At 39.4% G+C, this 19356-nt stretch overlaps 1 protein-coding gene across 1 annotated transcript in view; it reads right to left on the minus strand.

The window, feature by feature from the left end:
• Positions 1–1043: 1043 nt before the first annotated feature.
• LOC144889192 (uncharacterized) overlaps positions 1044–19356 on the minus strand; it is a gene marked incomplete at its 3' end in the record, with an annotated part of 76358 nt that continues 58045 nt past the window's right edge. Inside the window, exons 5-11 of the mRNA XM_078769167.1 lie at positions 12349–12450; positions 8816–8836; positions 7215–7264; positions 5284–5429; positions 4864–4934; positions 3930–4073; positions 1044–1153 (exon numbers count right to left, since the gene is read on the minus strand). Coding sequence (XP_078625293.1) covers positions 1044–1153; positions 3930–4073; positions 4864–4934; positions 5284–5429; positions 7215–7264; positions 8816–8836; positions 12349–12450 — 644 coding nt within the window. The remainder of the gene's footprint in view (positions 1154–3929; positions 4074–4863; positions 4935–5283; positions 5430–7214; positions 7265–8815; positions 8837–12348; positions 12451–19356) is intronic.

Here is a 19356-nt window from a genome sequence, read left to right on the forward strand (position 1 = left end):
AAATATATATTTGTATGCGTTGTCTTAACTTCTTCCATACACAAGAAAGATTAGATAAACATTCAAATTATTGTGGTGAACATAAATCAACGGTAATCAACATGCCTAAAAAAGACTCAAAGATCACATTCAAAGATGAAAAGAAAACAATAAAACATCCATTTGTTATATATGCTGATTTTGAAAGTATTTTAGAAAAAATTGATACTGCTTCTCCAGATCCAAAAGAATCATACACAAATAAATATCAAAAACATACTCCTTGTGGTTTTTGTTATTATATCAAATCATCCGTTGGTGATAAATATAACAAGTTAGAGATGTATAGAGGCTCAAATACCCCAGAGGAGTTTGTGAAACGACTAGAAAAAGACTGTGTTCGATTAACCAAGATAATGAGAGAAACCAATAAACCAATGTCCTTAACAAGTAAAGAAAAAAGGGAATTTATAAAAAACAATGTCTGTCATATTTGTGAGGAGAAAATTGGTAAAGGTCTAAAGGTTAGAGACCATTGTCATCTCACTGGTAAATATAGAGGTCCGGCTCATCAAAGTTGTAATATTAATTATCAACTCCCCTCTTTCATTCCTGTCTTTCTTCATAACAACGCTCATTATGATACACATCTATTTATCAAGGAACTCTCAAAGACTTCTGGAAGTATCTCAGCAATTCCAAACACGGATCAGAAATACATTTCATTCACAAAAACAATTCACACATCTCCTATTACTCATATCAGATTTCTTGATACATTTAAATTCATGGCAAGTCCATTGGCTAACTTGGTTCAAAATCTAAAAGAGTTTCCATGTCTTTCAGAGTATTTTTTAGATAAAGATTTTCTAACACAAAAGGGAATTTACCCCTATGACTATATGGACTCATTTGAGAGATTCAATGAAACACAACTTCCTTTAAAAGAAAATTTCTATAACAAATTAAATAATAGTCATATATCTGATAAAGATTATGTACACGCACAAAAAGTTTGGAAAAAATATAACATTAAGAATCTTGGTGAGTATCACGATTTGTACCTCAAAACTGATGTGCTTTTGTTGGCCGATGTATTTGAAGCCTTTAGATCTGTTTGTCGCACTGGATATGGATTGGATCCTGCTCACTACTACACAGCACCTGGATTGGCCTGGAGTGCGATGTTGAAAATGACAAAACAAGATTTGGATTTGATAACCGATGTTGATATGCTTTTGATGATTGAAAAGGCAAAAAGAGGTGGAATTTCACAAGTCTGCTCGAGTAGATACGCAAAAGCAAATAACAAATATCTTCCAAATTATGATCCAACGAAAGAGAGTTCTTACTTGATGTACTATGACGCGAACAACCTGTATGGCTGGGCAATGTCTCAGGCTCTTCCTTATGGAAAACTTAGATGGGTAAAGGAAAAAGACTACAAAAACGTTTTACAAGATGTATGTATCTCTACACAAAAAGAATTGGATGAAGAAAAAGTTGGTTATTATTTTGAAATTGATTTAAAATATCCAGAGGAACTCCATAACCTACACAAAGATCTCCCATTTGCTTGTGAGAAAGAAAGTCCAAAGAAAGAATGGTTGAGTGATTATCAACGATCGTTTGATATAGGTGAATCAACAGAAAAATTACTTACTACATTATATAACAAGAAAAATTATGTTCTACACCAAAGAAATTTGCGACAATATTTATCAAAAGGTCTAAGAGTAGAGAAGATCCATAGGGTTCTAAAGTTCAATCAAAGTCATTGGTTAAAGGGGTACATTGATTTTAATACACAAAGAAGAACAGAGTCAAAAACAGATTTTGAGAAAGACTTTTATAAATTGATGAATAATGCGGTCTTTGGTAAGACTATGGAGAATGTGAGGAAAAGACAAAATATCAGACTATCAACATCTTGGGAACAAGCATCAAAATTAATTAATAGACCGAGTTTTACTCGAGCTGTGGTCTTTACTGAGAACTTTTGTGCGATCCATTTGATTAAAGAGAGTATTGAAATGAACAAACCTATTTATATTGGAACAACAATTCTTGATTTATCAAAGTCATTAATGTATGATTACTTTTATAATAACTTGAGGAAGAAATATCAAAATGATGTTAATCTACTTTATATGGATACAGATAGTTTTATTTTGAAAATTAATACCAACGATGTTTATTCAGACATGAAAAGAGACATTAATATCTATGACACGAGTAATTACAGTCCAGAGAGTGAGTTGTTCTCTTCTAAAAATAAAAAGGTGATTGGAAAGTTCAAGGATGAATTAGGAGGAAATGTTATGAGTGAATTTGTGGGATTGAGGTCTAAGGCTTATGCTTATAAATACATTGTGAATAACGTCGAAAAGACTGATAAGAAGTTAAAAGGTGTAAAGAAAAATGTTATTAAAGAAACAATAAACTTTAAGGATTATTATAACTGTTTAACAACAAAGAAAGAAGAGTTTAGAAAGATTAATGGAATAAGAAGTTATAAACATAAATTATATTCAGAAGAGATGAATAAGAAAGCATTGGGGGCTTTTGATGATAAGAGGTTTATTTTAGAAAATGGAATTGATAGTCTCCCTTATGGTTATATAAGTATATAAGTGATAAGTTAAAAAGGGGGTTAGGGATTTTAACGGGCTACCGCCGCCTTTTTACTATTATATAAATGATAGAACCAAGTACCAACCAGACTAAAGAGTGGAGGTGTAATCAACCTTGGTATATAAATGGTAAACATAACGAATGTGAAAAATATCAAATAGGTATAATTGAAAAGACAACTGGTAAAACAATTTACAAAACAAATAAGAGAATTAATTTAAATACCGGTGAATTGGGTAAAAAAGATGGAAATATTTTTGAGTGGACGGAAAACTTTGATGGTTGTCAGGAAAATATATACTTTAATTTAAAAATGGTATGTGGCACTGGAGGCGCTCAAACAAGAACATTGAGGGAGGTTTACCATTTTATCTTAGCTCAGTTAAAATATCTTAATAAAGAACCAAACTCAAACATATTTTTTGTTAATGTATTAGACGGTGAGGAGAGTTGTAGGAGAATTAAATTATTTCCCACACATAAACAAATATTTGTAGGGTCGTTGTTTGAGTGGGTCAAAGATGATTCACCAGATGATATTAAGAGTAAAAGGTTAAAAGGTCCATAAGGTCAGAAGGATCACAGGTTCACACAGAAGGACCATTGTTTAAGTGGTCTAATGAATAAGGATAACATGTCAAAAGGTTAGAAGGTTCGTAAAGAACAGGGTGAGAGAAATAGAGGTGTTTAGGGGCAATTAGGGAGGGGAAAAATTAACATGTAAGTCAATGGGAAAATGAGAGTGTCCCAGAAGCAACATATATACACTACTAACGTCATAGGTCACGTGGTTTGGCCGCCATGTTTGTGTTAACACAAAAGCCTTAAAAATACACGTCCTGCCGAGTGTCTGAAATCTCTGATAGCTCTTTGTTTAATCTGTAGATCTAATTTTTGATATATTATTTAGCACCTTTACACAACTGCCTCCATTTTCATATAAGTTTGGTAAAGGGACTTAAACGTAATCTCTGACAGTAAATACATTTTATCTGATCACTCTCCTTCCTTGTGACCTTGAATTAATCACTTTGAGGATTCGTGACCGAGGCTCCACACACACAAAGCTGGCAAAAACTATCATTTTGTATAAACTACCTTTTCACAAACTAAATATTCAACAATTGTGTTTGAAAATACCTTTGTGTATCTTCATTGATCTGTGGATTGAAAACTCAATTGAATGTGTACGTTAAAATGCACATGCTAAATCACATGTCGAGTCCACTTAAATATTAAATCCATGATTCATTCTTTATCGATTAAATTTCACGATTCATCAAAGTGTTTCCACAAATGTAGTGCAACATACTTACCAATCAAATAAATAGCGTTGAATGGGATCTTGTGGATTCGGCCATAAAAAGTAAGAAAACCATAATTTTCATATTCCAAATCAATGCAGCCATAATGATAATCCGTGAAATTGGTGATGGTATGAGTTGCAAAAGTATATTTCACTGTGAGAGAGACAATCAGTTCGAACAATCATTAAGAGTTCAGTGACATAAAAAATTATAAGGATAGTGTTCTGATATAGTGCTGTCCCACACTTGATGAGCATGAGCTTCCATGAAGAGAGGTGATGTAAAGATGGTGTGGAGGGCACTACATTGGTTGCGCAATTGTTGGAAGCTTACAAACTCAATGAGAATTTGACCCTGAAAACTTTATCCCGGAGGTCTTTTGAAATCTCCTTGGTGCTCATGGTTGAGTCTTTGCTGTGAAATGCACCACCCAGCAGAGGAAACCTACAGGAACAGCTGATTTTATTCTGAAATAATCAGAATCACCATAATTTAACACAGGTGGAGGCCAATTAACTTGGTGTGTGATTTTGAAGGTGATTGGTTACACCTGAGCACATTTAGAATTGCTATTATACTAGGGGGTGGACACTTATCCAACCAAGATATTCTAGTTTTGTGTTTTTAATGAATTTTTTTTAATTTGTTGAATTTGTTTTTCACTTGGAAGTTATGGGTTATGATGTGTAAATAAAGGTGGAAATAGTCTGAATTATTACAATTTAATTTCAGGATATAGGGCTAAGGATATAGATATATAATTTCAACAGGTGAAATTTTTGAAGGGGGGGGGGGTGAAATAGGCACTGTGTATAAGCATTCTGTAGTTGAGAGTATCACTATTACTGTTTGAAACCAAAAATAAATGTTGACCTGGGACATTTTATGAGTATTTAGCAACAGCTCTGACATGAAATGGATGTGTAGACAAGCAAAGGTTCACCTGGTGTTGCTTTCCCAGATGTTTCATTGATTTTGGTGGTGAAAACAGATTTTGCACACGCTCCATTGCCCCTGGAATAAGGAATCAAAGCTAACAATGTCATGGCAATTTTATACTTTAAACACATTGAAGGAAAATAAAAAATATTTGTTCAAAGGAATATTGGTAGTAGGATTGATATTGATTTCAATTAAGTGTAGAAAAGCTGATATATATCATAACTGTCTAACCAGTAAGAAGCAACATGGCCAATAGTTTTATCGCATTATACGTCAGAGTCAACACACTATGTATATGTTCATTGAATTCGGTGAGTAAAGATATCTCTAATCAGCACACTTTTTTGTTGTTCGAGTGCTATTCTCATGTAGTATGTGTTCAATTAATGTTGAATGTGAAGTTAATAGAAACATCACTTACATGAGTATGTTGCCTTTTACAATAATTGTATTTTCAAAGGAAGAAACTCTGTGGACAATCTGGTGGACTGATTGGAATCTTTCCAAATCAGCAACCATTACAGGATTATCTGCTGCCATTGCGATTGTGATCCAGTAACCTACATACTTTTTGTTAAAATAAAACAGAAAGTATTTCGCAATCAACTGCACAACATATTTGAAACACTATTTACAGTCACGTGAAAAAGTAAGTACACCCCATGTAAAGTTTTGACTTTTTCAACATATTTCAACATACAGATATTTGACCTTCCTTTCAACAATATTGATAGATAAAGGTGATATAATATAACAAATATCATGAAACATTTACATTTTGTAGTCCATTGTATAATTTAAATAAACATAAATGCAAATTTCGCATGTGGAAAAAGAAAGTACACCCCTACGGCCTACATTTATCACTACTTCAAATACCTAAATTAGAATCAGGTGCACCAGCTCAGGTGCAAATGGTTAGAACATCGTGAGAGAGGATCTTGGAGGACCCTGTCTTATTTAAACATCAGACATTTAGTCTGGTTTGCTCTTTGTTGTTGAAGTGTGCGGCGTCACCATGCCTAGATCAAAAGAGCTATCTGAGGCCTTCAGAAAAGGTTATAGATGCCGACGAGTCTGGGAAGGGATTTAAAAAGATCTCCAAACAATTTGAAATCAATCATTCGACTGTCCGGAACATCATTTACAAGTGGAGAAGATTCCAAACAACTGCCAACTTGTTCAGGCCAGGCCGCCCCAGCAAGTTCAGCCTGAGAGCAGACCGCAAGATGCTGAAAGAAGTCTCTAAGAACCCCAGAATGTCATCAGGGGACCTCCAGGTAGCTCTTGCCACTGTTGATGTCAAAGTGCACGAGTCTACCATTAGAAAGAGGCTGCACAAATTTGCTCTACATGGGAGGTGTGCCAGGAGGAAACCTTTGCTGTCCAGAAAGAACATCAGGGCAAGACTAAAGTTTGCGAATGAACACCTAGGCAAAGACCAGCACTTCTGGAACAATGTGCTCTGGACAGATGAGTCAAAGGTAGAGCTATTTGGCCACAGTACCAGAAGATATGTTTGGCGAAAACCAAAGACAGCATTTGACCACAAGAACCTGATACCAAGTGTAAAGCATGGTGGTGGAAATATTATGGTTTGGGGCAGCTTTGCTGCATCAGGGCCTGGGCAGCTCACCATCATAGAATCCACTATGAATTCTTCATTGTACCAGAGGGTGCTTGAGGATAATGTGAGGCCATCTGTTGGAAAGTTGAAGCTGAACCGAAGGTGGAACTTGCAACATGACAATGACCCTAAACATACCAGGAAATCAACCAAGGAATGGCTGAAAAGAAAGAAATGGAGGGTTCTGGAATGGCCAAGTCAAAGCCCGGATCTAAATCCCATCGAGATGTTGTGGGGGGATTTGAAACGAGCTTTGCATGCAAGAAACCCCTCAAACATCGCACAGCTGAAAGAATTCTGCATGGAGGAGGGGGCAAAAATTTCTCCCAGTCGATGTCAGAGACTGGTAGACAGTTATAAGAAATGCCTACTTGAGGTTGTTTCTGCCAAAGGGGGAAATACCACCTATTGGAGCCAAGGGTGTACTTTCTTTTTCCACATGCGAAATTTGCATTTATGTTTATTTAAATTATACAATGGACTACAAAATGTAAATGTTTCATGATATTTGTTATATTATATCACCTTTATCTATCATTCTATCAATATTGTTGAAATGAAGATCAAATAGCTGTATGTTGAAATATGTTGAAAAAGTCAAAACTTTACATGGGGTGTACTTCCTTTTTCACGTGACTATATAGAAAAGATTTGTACTGAATTGGAACTTGATGCAATCTATGGGGGTTTTCTTTCTTTACGTTTTCATCATGAACTATCCTTACCTTGTCTATACTGAAGGGATCTTTACCACAATTGGTTTTCTCATAATGAACTGCAAGAAGAAGAAATGCAGATCATCATGAGTTGAAGTTGCACGCTGATTTTGTTACAATGGAAGGTAAAAACGATGTATTTACAGAGATATAGTAAGTTATAGGGTAAGGAAGAGAAAGAGTGGTTTCAATTGCATTTGTTGCTAATAATGGCTTTTTGAGATTGGTTGTTTCACATCGACCTAATTATTACCTGGACAGTCACGAAGGTGGACAGAGCTCATGCCTTCACCGCTGACTTTTGTCTGTTTGTTTCTTTGTCTTTTGTGTCTATCTGTGAACAGGATATCTCAAAAAAGTTGTGGACAGATTCAGATGAAACTTGGTGGACATGTTGGGCGTGTGACAAGGAAGAATTGTTTAAATTTTGGTGAAGATCCCAATACGGTTCCGGATACAAGATTTTTTTATTTATTTCAATGGTGGGCTGATTGGGGCAAAAACGATATATCGCATGATATTTCAAAAAGTTGTGAATTGATTATTACAAAACTCGGTGGATGAGTTGTTTAGGCAACAAGAGCAAGCCGATTCGATGTTGGTTCAGTTCCCGATCCAGATCCGGCCTATCAGTGGGATCCAAAATCTAAACTCTTCAGCCTGGAGGAGGTATGCGTTCCTTAGGATGCCTGGATTCCGAAGGGTGACCAAGTAGTAAAAACATTGGCAATTACTAGAGCTTGTGGGTTCAAATTTAGCCTCTGGGATCACCAGTATCCTTATATAGTAGTAATAAATTTTGTTTTCTAAATTTCTTGAAAGTGATACGTCATCTCAAATGAAAGAGAATTTCTAGGGACAATGGCTTGAAAATGTGAAATGAATGATCCAATTCCTAAAAGTAGAATTTTATATTTCTATACATTTTCTCAAACAAACAACCCACGTAGATAATCACACATTCATACATGCATAGATCAAAAGTAATGAATGGGCCTAAATGACAGAGTACAGCATGTATGTTCTCAGGCCAGTAGAGAATCAAGGAAGAAGAGGGAAACAATGACATCACACATCAGTGGGTGAGTGGCAGAAAGGAGAAGGGCAGGAGGTATGGGGTCAGCGAGAGTAAAGGAGATGAAAAATAGAGTGGTTGGATATGGGAGAAACCACGAGGTGACAATTGACGGCAATCTTGCAGGACGAGATGGATGGGCACAAGACAACAGGTACATGAAGTCGGTTCCACAGATGAGAGAGTTAAATGATGAAGGAAAGGAGGTGAGCACTCAGATTATAATTTGGGAGGCTAACAAGATATGTGATTCTTGAAGACCATGTGAGTAGTATATACTGTATTTGTGGGGGATTCCCAGGCTTCCCACCATGAAATGATATTTAAATATTACTGAAGTACTATAGTATTTGAGTGCGTACGACAATTTCAGTACTCAAATGTGAATATAATAATATATTTCTTCACAAGAAAATAAAAATTTTCAGTAAAATATGAATGCAAGAAAAGCTTCATCAAATATTTACATCATATATGAATGTAAGCATATATTGTGCTTATTAATAATATTAATAATAATATAAAGCCATCTTACCTTTGGTGTCATTACAAAAATCTGCCAAAAGAAAAGAGTAAGGGAAAGAGTCACGCTTTACATCACCGCTTTACACCACTTTACACAAACATCACCGCTTTACACAAAAAAGGTGCAACAACAGATCCTTGCAACCACAGACCAATCAGCCTTCTCCCAATTTTTATCAGCAAAGTCATGGAATCCATCATTGCTTCAGATATGAAATCTTTCCTCTTCTCAAATGGCTTGATCTCTGGTCATCAATTTCGTTTCTGACCAGGTCACTCTACTCTGGACATGCTGCTTCTGCTGTCTCAACAATGGATGGAGGTCCTCAATGCCAAACAGGAAATTAGAGCTGTCTCCCTTGACATATCACGTGCCTTCAATACGGTCTGGCACCCCGCTCTGCTCACCAAACTCTCCTCCTATGGTATCCATGGAAATCTCCATGCATGGCTTGCGGACTTCCTCTCCAGTCGCAGTCAACGTGTGGCCCTGAATGGGTTTCTCTCATCTCCCCTTCCTGTTCAGGCTGAAGTTCCCCAAGGCAGTGTTCTGGGCCCTGTGCCTTTTCTGGTCTTCATCAATGATCTCTCGGACTCTCTTAAAAATCCTCTCTATCTCTTTGCTGATGACTCCACTCTCTGCCGCTCCATTCCTCATCCCTCAGATCGGCAGTCTAAAGCCTCCTCACTCTCTGCAGACCTGGCCAAAATCACAGACTGGTCAAACAAGTGGGACATGTCTTTCAATCCTGAAAAATCTCACAGTCTTACTATGTCTCTCCGAAAAGACCGACTGGACAACCCTCCCATCCACTTTCTGAATAATCCTCTCCAATAAGTTCTGTCACTCAAGCTTTTGGGTCTCACTATCTGCCATGTTCTTTCTTGGGAAAACCACATTTCAAATCTGGCCTCCAAAGCCAGTCGCCGACTGGGCATCCTCCGTCGTGCGAAGTCCTTCCTTAGCACACCTGAGCTCCTCACCACATACAAGGCTTTCATCCGCAGCTCAATGGAATGCTGTTCTCCCCTCTTGGCCGGTGCCTGCCTCACACCTCGCTCGGCATCATACTGTTGAAACCAAAGCTTTCAGAATCATTGGAATCTCCCACGATGATGCTAACTCCGAGGGCCTTTCACTTACTCACCGCAGGCAGGTTGGTGGTCTTTCTGTCTTCTACCAACTCCTCTCCGGCCTTGCTACTCCAGCTCTCTCTGGGCTCTGTCCCCCAAATATTCCTACAGGTCGCACAAGATCTGCCTGCAACCCTCTTATGGTTAAACTGCCAAAATCAAGACTCTCTGCTCACCTTCACTCCTTCATTCCTCATTTCTCCCGCCTCTGGAACAAACTCCCTCACTCTCATCAATCCCACTCCTCTCTCCAGGTCTTTAAAACAGCTGTTCACCAGCATCACTTATCTTCCCCCATCCAAAACCTTGATCTTATCTACCCCCGTTAATTCACTCCAGAGCCACTTTTTTCAAATACCAACTGCCTTCCTGGAAGTCCTTGCAGTCTCCTTGTGTTTTATATTTCTCCCACTCCATGCCCCACCCTTCCCACGCCTCCTCCCCCCAAGTCCCCTCCCTCCCACAAATCTCCCGATGTCCCTGCTCTCAAATGTTGTGTTTGTGTGCTTCCCCTTATCTCCCCAACTTGTCTTCTGCTTTCTGTTATAAATGTTAGCTCTTTCACGAGCCTCGATCCTGTATACAAAAAAATAAATAAATAAATGTCATTGCATGTTTTTATGATTATTTCCATTACACTGTCATTTTGTCCAATTACTGCCTTAAGCCTCAGTTTACTGGCAATAATCACTTTCCAACATTCCCCTCTTTTGACCAACTTTTACTGCCTTCCCCTCATTAACATTAACATCATTTTCAGGGAGTTATGTTTGCCTCCTGCCCAAATTGCACAATGATCCCTTGCTCAGTTCTCAAACAGAGCAGCGAAACTCACAATTCACTTTGCAGTGTTAAAAGGGACCCTTGTTACCCTGCGCTCCCGAAGCGAAAAGCAGGGTTAAGCAATCGGGTATGTCCGTATGTGCGTAAGTGTGGCGTACGTGTCTGCATTTTAAAAAATCCTTTTCTCGCCAGCTGTTGGTCCAATTGACACGAAATTTTACCATAGGAGCGCCTCCGCCTGTAGATTTTTTTTATTCAGAATTATGACGTCATAGGTCATGTGATACGGATGCCATTTTGGAAAAACGTTACACCTCTATATCTCCCAAACCACTCGATGGAAAAAGTTGAAACAGGCTCATTATCAAGTACTCACCATGGGGAATAAGATATGATGATGATGATGACTTAATCATCATTAATTATCATTCTTAATCATGATGCCTTCATTATGACATCATAATTCGACAAGTGCACTGCTTGATCTGATCAGTATTTAAAAAAAACAAATTTGTCCTCTGCAACTGTAAGTCTGATGGGAACGAAATTTGTACCATAGGAGCGACTCCTCCTGTATAATATTGTAATGATAATTATGATGTCATAGGTCACGTAGTTCAGGCGCCATCTTGGAAAAATGAAAAAATGGTGCACCTCCATATCTCTGAAACCGCTCAATGGAAAGAATTGAAACATGGCTCATTGTAAAGAACAACCTATGGGGAATAAGATAAGTTAATGATGATGTCATCAGTACCTTATTTATGACGTCATAATTCGACAAGTACCATGCATGATTTGATCAGTATGATTTTTTTTCTCTGCAAATCTTGGTCTGATTGACACAAAATTTTCACCATCGGAGAAACCCCTCCTGTAGAATATTTTAATGATAATTATGAAATCACAGGTCACGTGGTACAGGCGCCATCCTGGAAAAAATGTGTACCTCTATATCTCTGAAACCGCTCAATGGAAAAAATTGAAGCATGGCTCATTGTAAAGAACTCTCCATGGGGAATAAAATATGTTAATGATGATGTCATAGGTGCCTCCATTATGACGTCATAATTCGACGAGTACAAAACTTCATCCGATCAAGATGAAATGCCTTGAGCGTCATGTAGGCATAAATTGGTGGGAAAAAATAATAATGATGACGTCATAGGTCACGTGGTTCGGCCGCCATCTTGAAAAAACCCAAAACATTTGCACCTCTATAGTTCCGAAAGCGCTGCATAGTAAAAATTGAGACATGGCTCATTGTAAAGAACTCTCCATGTGGAATAACATCTGTTAATGATGATGTCATACGTGCCTCCATTATGACGTCATAATTCGACAAGTACAAAACTTCATCCGATCAAGATATAATTTCTTGAGCATAATCTAGCGATAAATTGGTGGAGAACAAAGAAAAAGATGACGTCATCGGTCACGTGGTTCAGCCGCCATATTTAATTTAACACAAAAGCCTTAAAAACCACTGAAAACACATCCTGTCAAGGTTCGGTAATCTCTGATTGCTCTTTCTTGTTTTAATTATATAATGTCAACATTCTCAGTATGTATTGTGTTAACTTCAATAACTATTTAACATTGACCTGATGGCATACCAGTTCTCACCTTTATTTTCAAGATCTACTTTTCCTTCAATTGGCAAGTTTGCCTGAACCACTGCTTCTTTGAATTCTTCCATTATGTCTTCTGTTACATGGGGTGTCCGTGCTGTAACAACCAACATTAGTAAGGCATTCTGTCCTGTTCCGTACAGTGCTAAATTAGCAAAGCTGTGCCTTATATATATTTTAAAATCGCACCCGTGTGCAAAGGAAACGGTTCAGTTTAGCATTTTTAATATGAACTAGGCAAAGCCTAGAAATAAAGGAAACCCACTAGAATTACCCTTTATAACCCTTTAAAAACCTCTACAATTACCCTTTAGAATTACCCTTTAAAATTACCCTTTAGAAATACCCCTTAGAAAACATTAGAATTAAACCTTAGATCCCAATAAAATGACCTTTTAGAAACTTCTAGAATTACCCTTTAGAAATACCGTTTAGAATTAGTCTTTAGAATTACCTTTCAGAACACCTTATAATTACCCTTTAGAATTACCCTTCAGAATTACCCTTTAGAACACTTTAGAATTACCCTTTAGAAACACTTAGAATTACTCTTTAGAACCCATTAAAATCACCCTTTACAATTAAACATTGTGGGTTATTCTTCTTAATTCTTCTTAAGAAGTTTCTTAAGAAGTAATTCTTCTTAAGAAGGTCCTTCTTCTTAATTTTGACGACCGAACGAACATAGCCAAATATTGAAGCAGCTTCACCGCTTTAAAATCTATTTCTGGAACCTTTTGTTCTACATTTTTTCCATGAAAGTAAATCTAAACAAAATTCTGTACACATAGATTTGCCTTTTCACAAAATTATCCAGCCAAATAATCACCGTTACTTTATTTTCCCATTTGCATGTTTGGTGACAAATTAATCGATAATCCTAGAATAATATACACATGTTTATGTGTTATATTCGGTAAATAATGCAACTAGTATTGCTAAAATAATTGAATATTGGGTCGAGATGTGCGCCTGAGAGGAACATCGGGGCTCGGTGCCGCCGAGCAGGAAGGACGAGGAGGGAGAGTGGGTCTGTTAGCTTCGCATTGGCAGCTGGTGTGGAACGCGACTTTGTTCCCAGGCGTTGTTTCCCACGCAGACTCGGGGACCCACTCGACGACCGACAGATTTTGAGGGCCGCTTGAGGAGACCAGAGCTGAGTACAAGCAAACGCTACACACCACATTTTATTACTTTAATTTATTTCTCCCTGTGTCTGTATCTAAGTCTGCAAGGAGGGTTCCTTGGTTAGGAATTTAGTGTCATTGTTTTTTAAAATATTGTATTGCATTGATTTTTATTACACCCTTTATTTGTTGACTTTCAATTCCTTGACTTGTCCGTTTATTTTTGTGGTTCGCAAAACCAGCGTCGTATCCACGCGTACAAGTAAGGACCTTGTTGCCCTCCACTACGCCCTAGGCATGTCACAACCGCCATAGTTGAGTATTCGCCTCAGAGTTAAAGCTCGGGTGGCCATCCGTCACCCTGCAGTGTTCACTACAGGGTAGACAACACAACAATATGTATATGTATGTATGTGTATATATAGCCCGTTGTTGGCTTAGCTGTTAGGGTGCTGGCTTGGGATCCTAGGAACCTGAGTTCGAATCCTGGTCGATCGTTGAATTAACGCCAGGGTTTGACTCAGCCTGTCATCCTTTCGAGGTTGGCAAAATGAGTACCAACTCACTGGGTCATATCTCAAGGAGGTTGGTGGCAGGATTTGCACTCTAGCTGCGATAAAACAACTTATTCCGTAACACAAACAGTAGTGTGTGTCGGGATGGTGCTGAGGTGTCGTCCAAGGATGCTGTGATGAGCTGATCCAGTGCATGCTCCCATACAACGACGACGATATATATATATATATATATATATATATACATATATATATATATATATATATATAAAAACAAATATCTATATTATAATAGCCGTAGATGATTCTGTCTGTCTGTCTGTCTATCTGTTGGGTGTCTGTCCGGGGTGTGGCTTACTCGGTTTGCAGAGTAGCTCCACCCATAGCTCAACCCATTCTGGGAGTGGCTATAAACAAATATCCACCATTTTATTAACTCGCATAGCTTTGAGTCCTGTTTTGTAGGCCCGTGGTGTCTTGCTCTCCCCCAGTTTTATTTCAAATCAAATTCGATAAATCATTTCATTTTTCACAGTCGCTAACATAGTTTTAGACTCGGTTGAAAAAAAACGGGAAGAAAATCCGATGAAAGTTGCCGTTTATAGAACGAAATGAATTCTCAAAGGCCTGTAACTTCAAGGCCATTGAGTCTCTCTCACGCCTTTATCTCCAATCTAACTCACCATATGATTTCATTTTTATCGATGGTTTTACTTTTAGACTCGGTGTCAGCAATAATTGAGAACAATCCACACACGCGGGAAAATGCAGAGATATATATTTTAAAATCGCGTCATGGTGTATCATACACCGCCCAACATGACACCGCCGGCAATGTGTCGATATATATTAAAAATTCGCTTTTGCTTTTCCGTTATGATATATTACTATTTCGTTTGATGATAGTCGTCACAAAAACGTCAACAATGATGCCGACATATATTTCTTCGTTTTTATTTCATTCAACATATTAGCCGGAAGTAAAATATGTTTCAGGAAATTACCGAGAGATATTTCTTCGTTTTTTTTATTAGTTATGTGCGCATACACTTTAAATAGGTTTATTTGAAATCTTTAATTTTCCACAAACATTCCACACACGCGGGAAAATGCAGAGATATATTTTTTAAAATCGCGTCATGGTGTATCATACACCGCCCAACATGACACCGACGGCAATGTGTCGATATCTATTTTAAATTCGATATATCATTTCATTTTTCACAGTCGCTAACATAGTTTTAGACTCGGTTGAAAAAAAACGAGAAGAAAATCCGATGAAAGTTGCCGTTTATAGAACGAAATGAATTCTCAAATGCCTGTAACTTCAAGGCCATTGAGTCTCTCTCACGCCTTTATCTCCAATCTAACTCACCATATGATTTCATTTTTATCGATGGTTTTAGAGTCGGTGTCAGCAATAATTGAGAACATTCCACACACGCGGGAAAATGCAGATATATTTTTTAAAATCGCGTCATGGTGTATCATACACCGCCTAACATGACACCGACGGCAACGTGTCGATACATATTAAAAATTCGATATATCATTTCATTTTTCACAGTCGCTAACATAGTTTTCGACTCGGTTGAAAAAAAACGGGAAGGAAATCCAATGAAAGTTGCCGTTTATAGAACGAAATGAATTCTCAAACGCCTGTAACTTCAACTTCAAGGCCATTGAGTCTCTCTCACGCCTTTATCTCCAATCTAACTCACCATATGATTTCATTTTTATCGATGGTTTTGGACTCGGTGTCAGCAATAATTGAGAACATTCCACACACGCGGGAAAATGCAGAGATATATTTTTAAAAATCGCGTCATGGTGTATCATACACCGCCCAACATGACACCGACGGCAACGTGTCGATACATATTAAAAATTCGATATATCATTTCATTTTTCACAGTCGCTAACATAGTTTTCGACTCGGTTGAAAAAAAAACGGGAAGGAAATCCAATGAAAGTTGCCGTTTATAGAACGAAATGAATTCTCAAACGCCTGTAACTTCAACTTCAAGGCCATTGAGTCTCTCTCACGCCTTTATCTCCAATCTAACTCACCATATGATTTCATTTTTATCGATGGTTTTGGACTCGGTGTCAGCAATAATTGAGAACATTCCACACACGCGGGAAAATGCAGAGATATATTTTTAAAAATCGCGTCATGGTGTATCATACACCGCCCAACATGACACCGACGGCAACGTGTCGATATATATTAAAAATTCGCTTTTGCTTTTCCGTTAAGATATATTACTTTTTCGTTTGATGACAGTCGTCACAAAAACGTCAACAATGATGCCGACATATATTTCTTCGTTTTTATTTAATTCAACATTATTAGCCGGAAGTAAAATATGTTTCAGGAAATTACCGAGAGATATTTCTTCGTTTTTTAAAATTAGTTATGTGCGAATACACTTTAAATAGGTTTATTTGAAATCTTTAATTTCCCACAATATAATTTACTTGCCATTTATCATTTGATGATTACGAGACAAATTCCTCTTGAGGATCGTGACAATTCATGCGCTGCGTGGAAACTTCTATTTCCAAAATGAATGAGACGATCGATGAAGAACGCAGACTTGACTTGCCAGTAACCATTTTGTAAAAATGAATGTGCAGCATATAACTCAATATGTCGAAATGTCACACACATCCATGCCCGTGGGATTCCCACGGGTGACCCCGCTAGTATATATATAATCAACGAACACAACAGCGTGACGAGCGCTGTCCCGATCTCCTGTGGACCGAAGTCCTAGACCAAAGCGTCACCTCTGACCCAAAGGGTCTTCTGGAGGCTTCAGCCCGGCCACTCTGTCAACAGACAGAGATTTATTCATTGGTCCCCATTGGCTAAACATCAAGCAGAGCCGCCAATCCAGATTTCGGGCTTATTAACCTGTATTGGGGGCCACAGGGAAGCCCTGCCTTTTTTACAAGAAAAAAGGTAAAAAGTCAAACATTTGAACAGCCTTGGACGTGCACCTTGACCCCATGGTCAAGGCACATCGTCAACAAGGCTGTCCCCATAACAATACACATGCGCCTCAACCCAGAGGGGGAAACGCATGGTCATTCAAACGCATGCATCATGCCCCCCAAAGGGCCACAATGCATGGTCATACAGTTGGGACCACTCCTCTTAATAGGAGTGAGACCCCTTAATCCACCGGCAGGGCATTACTCCTGCCAGGTCCGATTTGCATGCAGTTTTATTTACTCGTTTAGGGCCCGAACAGAAGGCCTGCCTTTTTTGCAGTGAAAAAAGGTAAAAAGTCAAACATTTGAACAGCCTTGGACGTGCACCTTGACCCCATGGTCAAGGCACATCGTCAACAAGGCTGTCCCCATAACAATACACATGCGCCTCAACCCAGAGGGGGAAACGCATGGTCATTCAAACGCATGCATCATGCCCCCGAAGGGCCACAATGCATGGTCATACAGGTGGGACCACTCCTCTTAATAGGAGTGAGACCCCTTAATCCACTGGCAGGGAATTACTCCTGCCAGGTCCGATTTCCATGCAGTTTTATTTACCTGTATTGGGGGCCACAGGGAAGCCCTGCCTTTTTTACAAGAAAAAAGGTAAAAAGTCAAACATTTGAACAGCCTTGGACGTGCACCTTGACCCCATGGTCAAGGCACATCGTCAACAAGGCTGTCCCCATAACAATACACATGCGCCTCAACCCCGAGGGGGAAACGCATGGTCATTCAAACGCATGCATCATGCCCCCCAAAGGGCCACAATGCATGGTCATACAGTTGGGACCACTCCTCTTAATAGGAGTGAGACCCCTTAATCCACCGGCAGGGTATTACTCCTGCCAGGTCCGATTTGCATGCAGGTCTTTAAGCGTTTAGGGCCCGCTCAAAAAAGGCCAGCCTTTTTTACACTGAAAAAAGGTAAAAAGTCAAACATTTGAACAGCCTTGGACGTGCACCTTGACCCCATGGTCAAGGCACATCGTCAACAAGGCTGTCCCCATAACAATACACATGCGCCTCAACCCCGAGGGGGAAGCGCATGGTCATTCAAACGCATGCATCATGCCCCCCGAAGGGCCACAATGCATGGTCATACAATTGGGACCACTCCTCTTAATAGGAGTGAGACCCCTTAATCCACCGGCAGGGAATTACTCCTGCCAGGTCCGATTTGCATGCAGGTCTTTAAGCGTTTAGGGCCCGCCCGGAAGGCCTGCCTTTTTTACAAGAAAAAAGGTAAAAATTCAAACATTTGAACAGCCTTGGACGTGCACCTTGACCCCATGGTCAAGGCACATCGTCAACAAGGCTGTCCCCATTACAGTACACATGCGCCTCAACCCCGAGGGGGAAACGCATGGTCATTCAAAACGCATGCATCATGCCCCCAGAGGGCCACAATGCATGGTCATACTGGTGGGACCACTCCTCTTAATAGGAGTGAGACCCCTTAATCCACTGGCAGGGAATTACTCCTGCCAGGTCAGATTTCCATGCAGTTCTTGTTCAAGCGTTTAGGGCCCGCCCGGAAGGCCTGCCTTTTTTACAAGAAAAAAGGTAAAAATTCAAACATTTGAACAGCCTTGGACGTGCACCTTGACCCCATGGTCAAGGCACATCGTCAACAAGGCTGTCCCCATTACAATACACATGCGCCTCAACCCCGAGGGGGAAACGCATGGTCATTCAAAACGCATGCATCATGCCCCCAGAGGGCCACAATGCATGGTCATACAGGTGGGACCACTCCTCTTAATAGGAGTGAGACCCCTTAATCCACTGGCAGGGAATTACTCCTGCCAGGTCAGATTTCCATGCAGTACTTGTTCAAGCGTTTAGGGCCCGCCCGGAAGGCCTGCCTTTTTTACAAGAAAAAAGGTAAAAATTCAAACATTTGAACAGCCTTGGACGTGCACCTTGACCCCATGGTCAAGGCACATCGTCAACAAGGCTGTCCCCATTACAATACACATGCGCCTCAACCCCGAGGGGGAAACGCATGGTCATTCAAAACGCATGCATCATGCCCCCAGAGGGCCACAATGCATGGTCATACTGGTGGGACCACTCCTCTTAATAGGAGTGAGACCCCTTAATCCACTGGCAGGGAATTACTCCTGCCAGGTCCGATTTCCATGCAGTACTTGTTCAAGCGTTTAGGGCCCGCCCGGAAGGCCTGCCTTTTTTACATGAAAAAAGGTAAAAAGTCAAACATTTGAACAGCCTTGGACGTGCACCTTGACCCCATGGTCAAGGCACATCGTCAACAAGGCTGTCCCCATTACAATACACATGCGCCTCAACCCCGAGGGGGAAACGCATGGTCATTCAAAACGCATGCATCATGCC

This window comes from Myxine glutinosa, unplaced genomic scaffold (assembly GCF_964187855.1).
Source record: "Myxine glutinosa unplaced genomic scaffold, kmMyxGlut1.1 SCAFFOLD_1592, whole genome shotgun sequence".
Lineage (NCBI taxonomy): Eukaryota > Metazoa > Chordata > Myxini > Myxiniformes > Myxinidae > Myxine > Myxine glutinosa.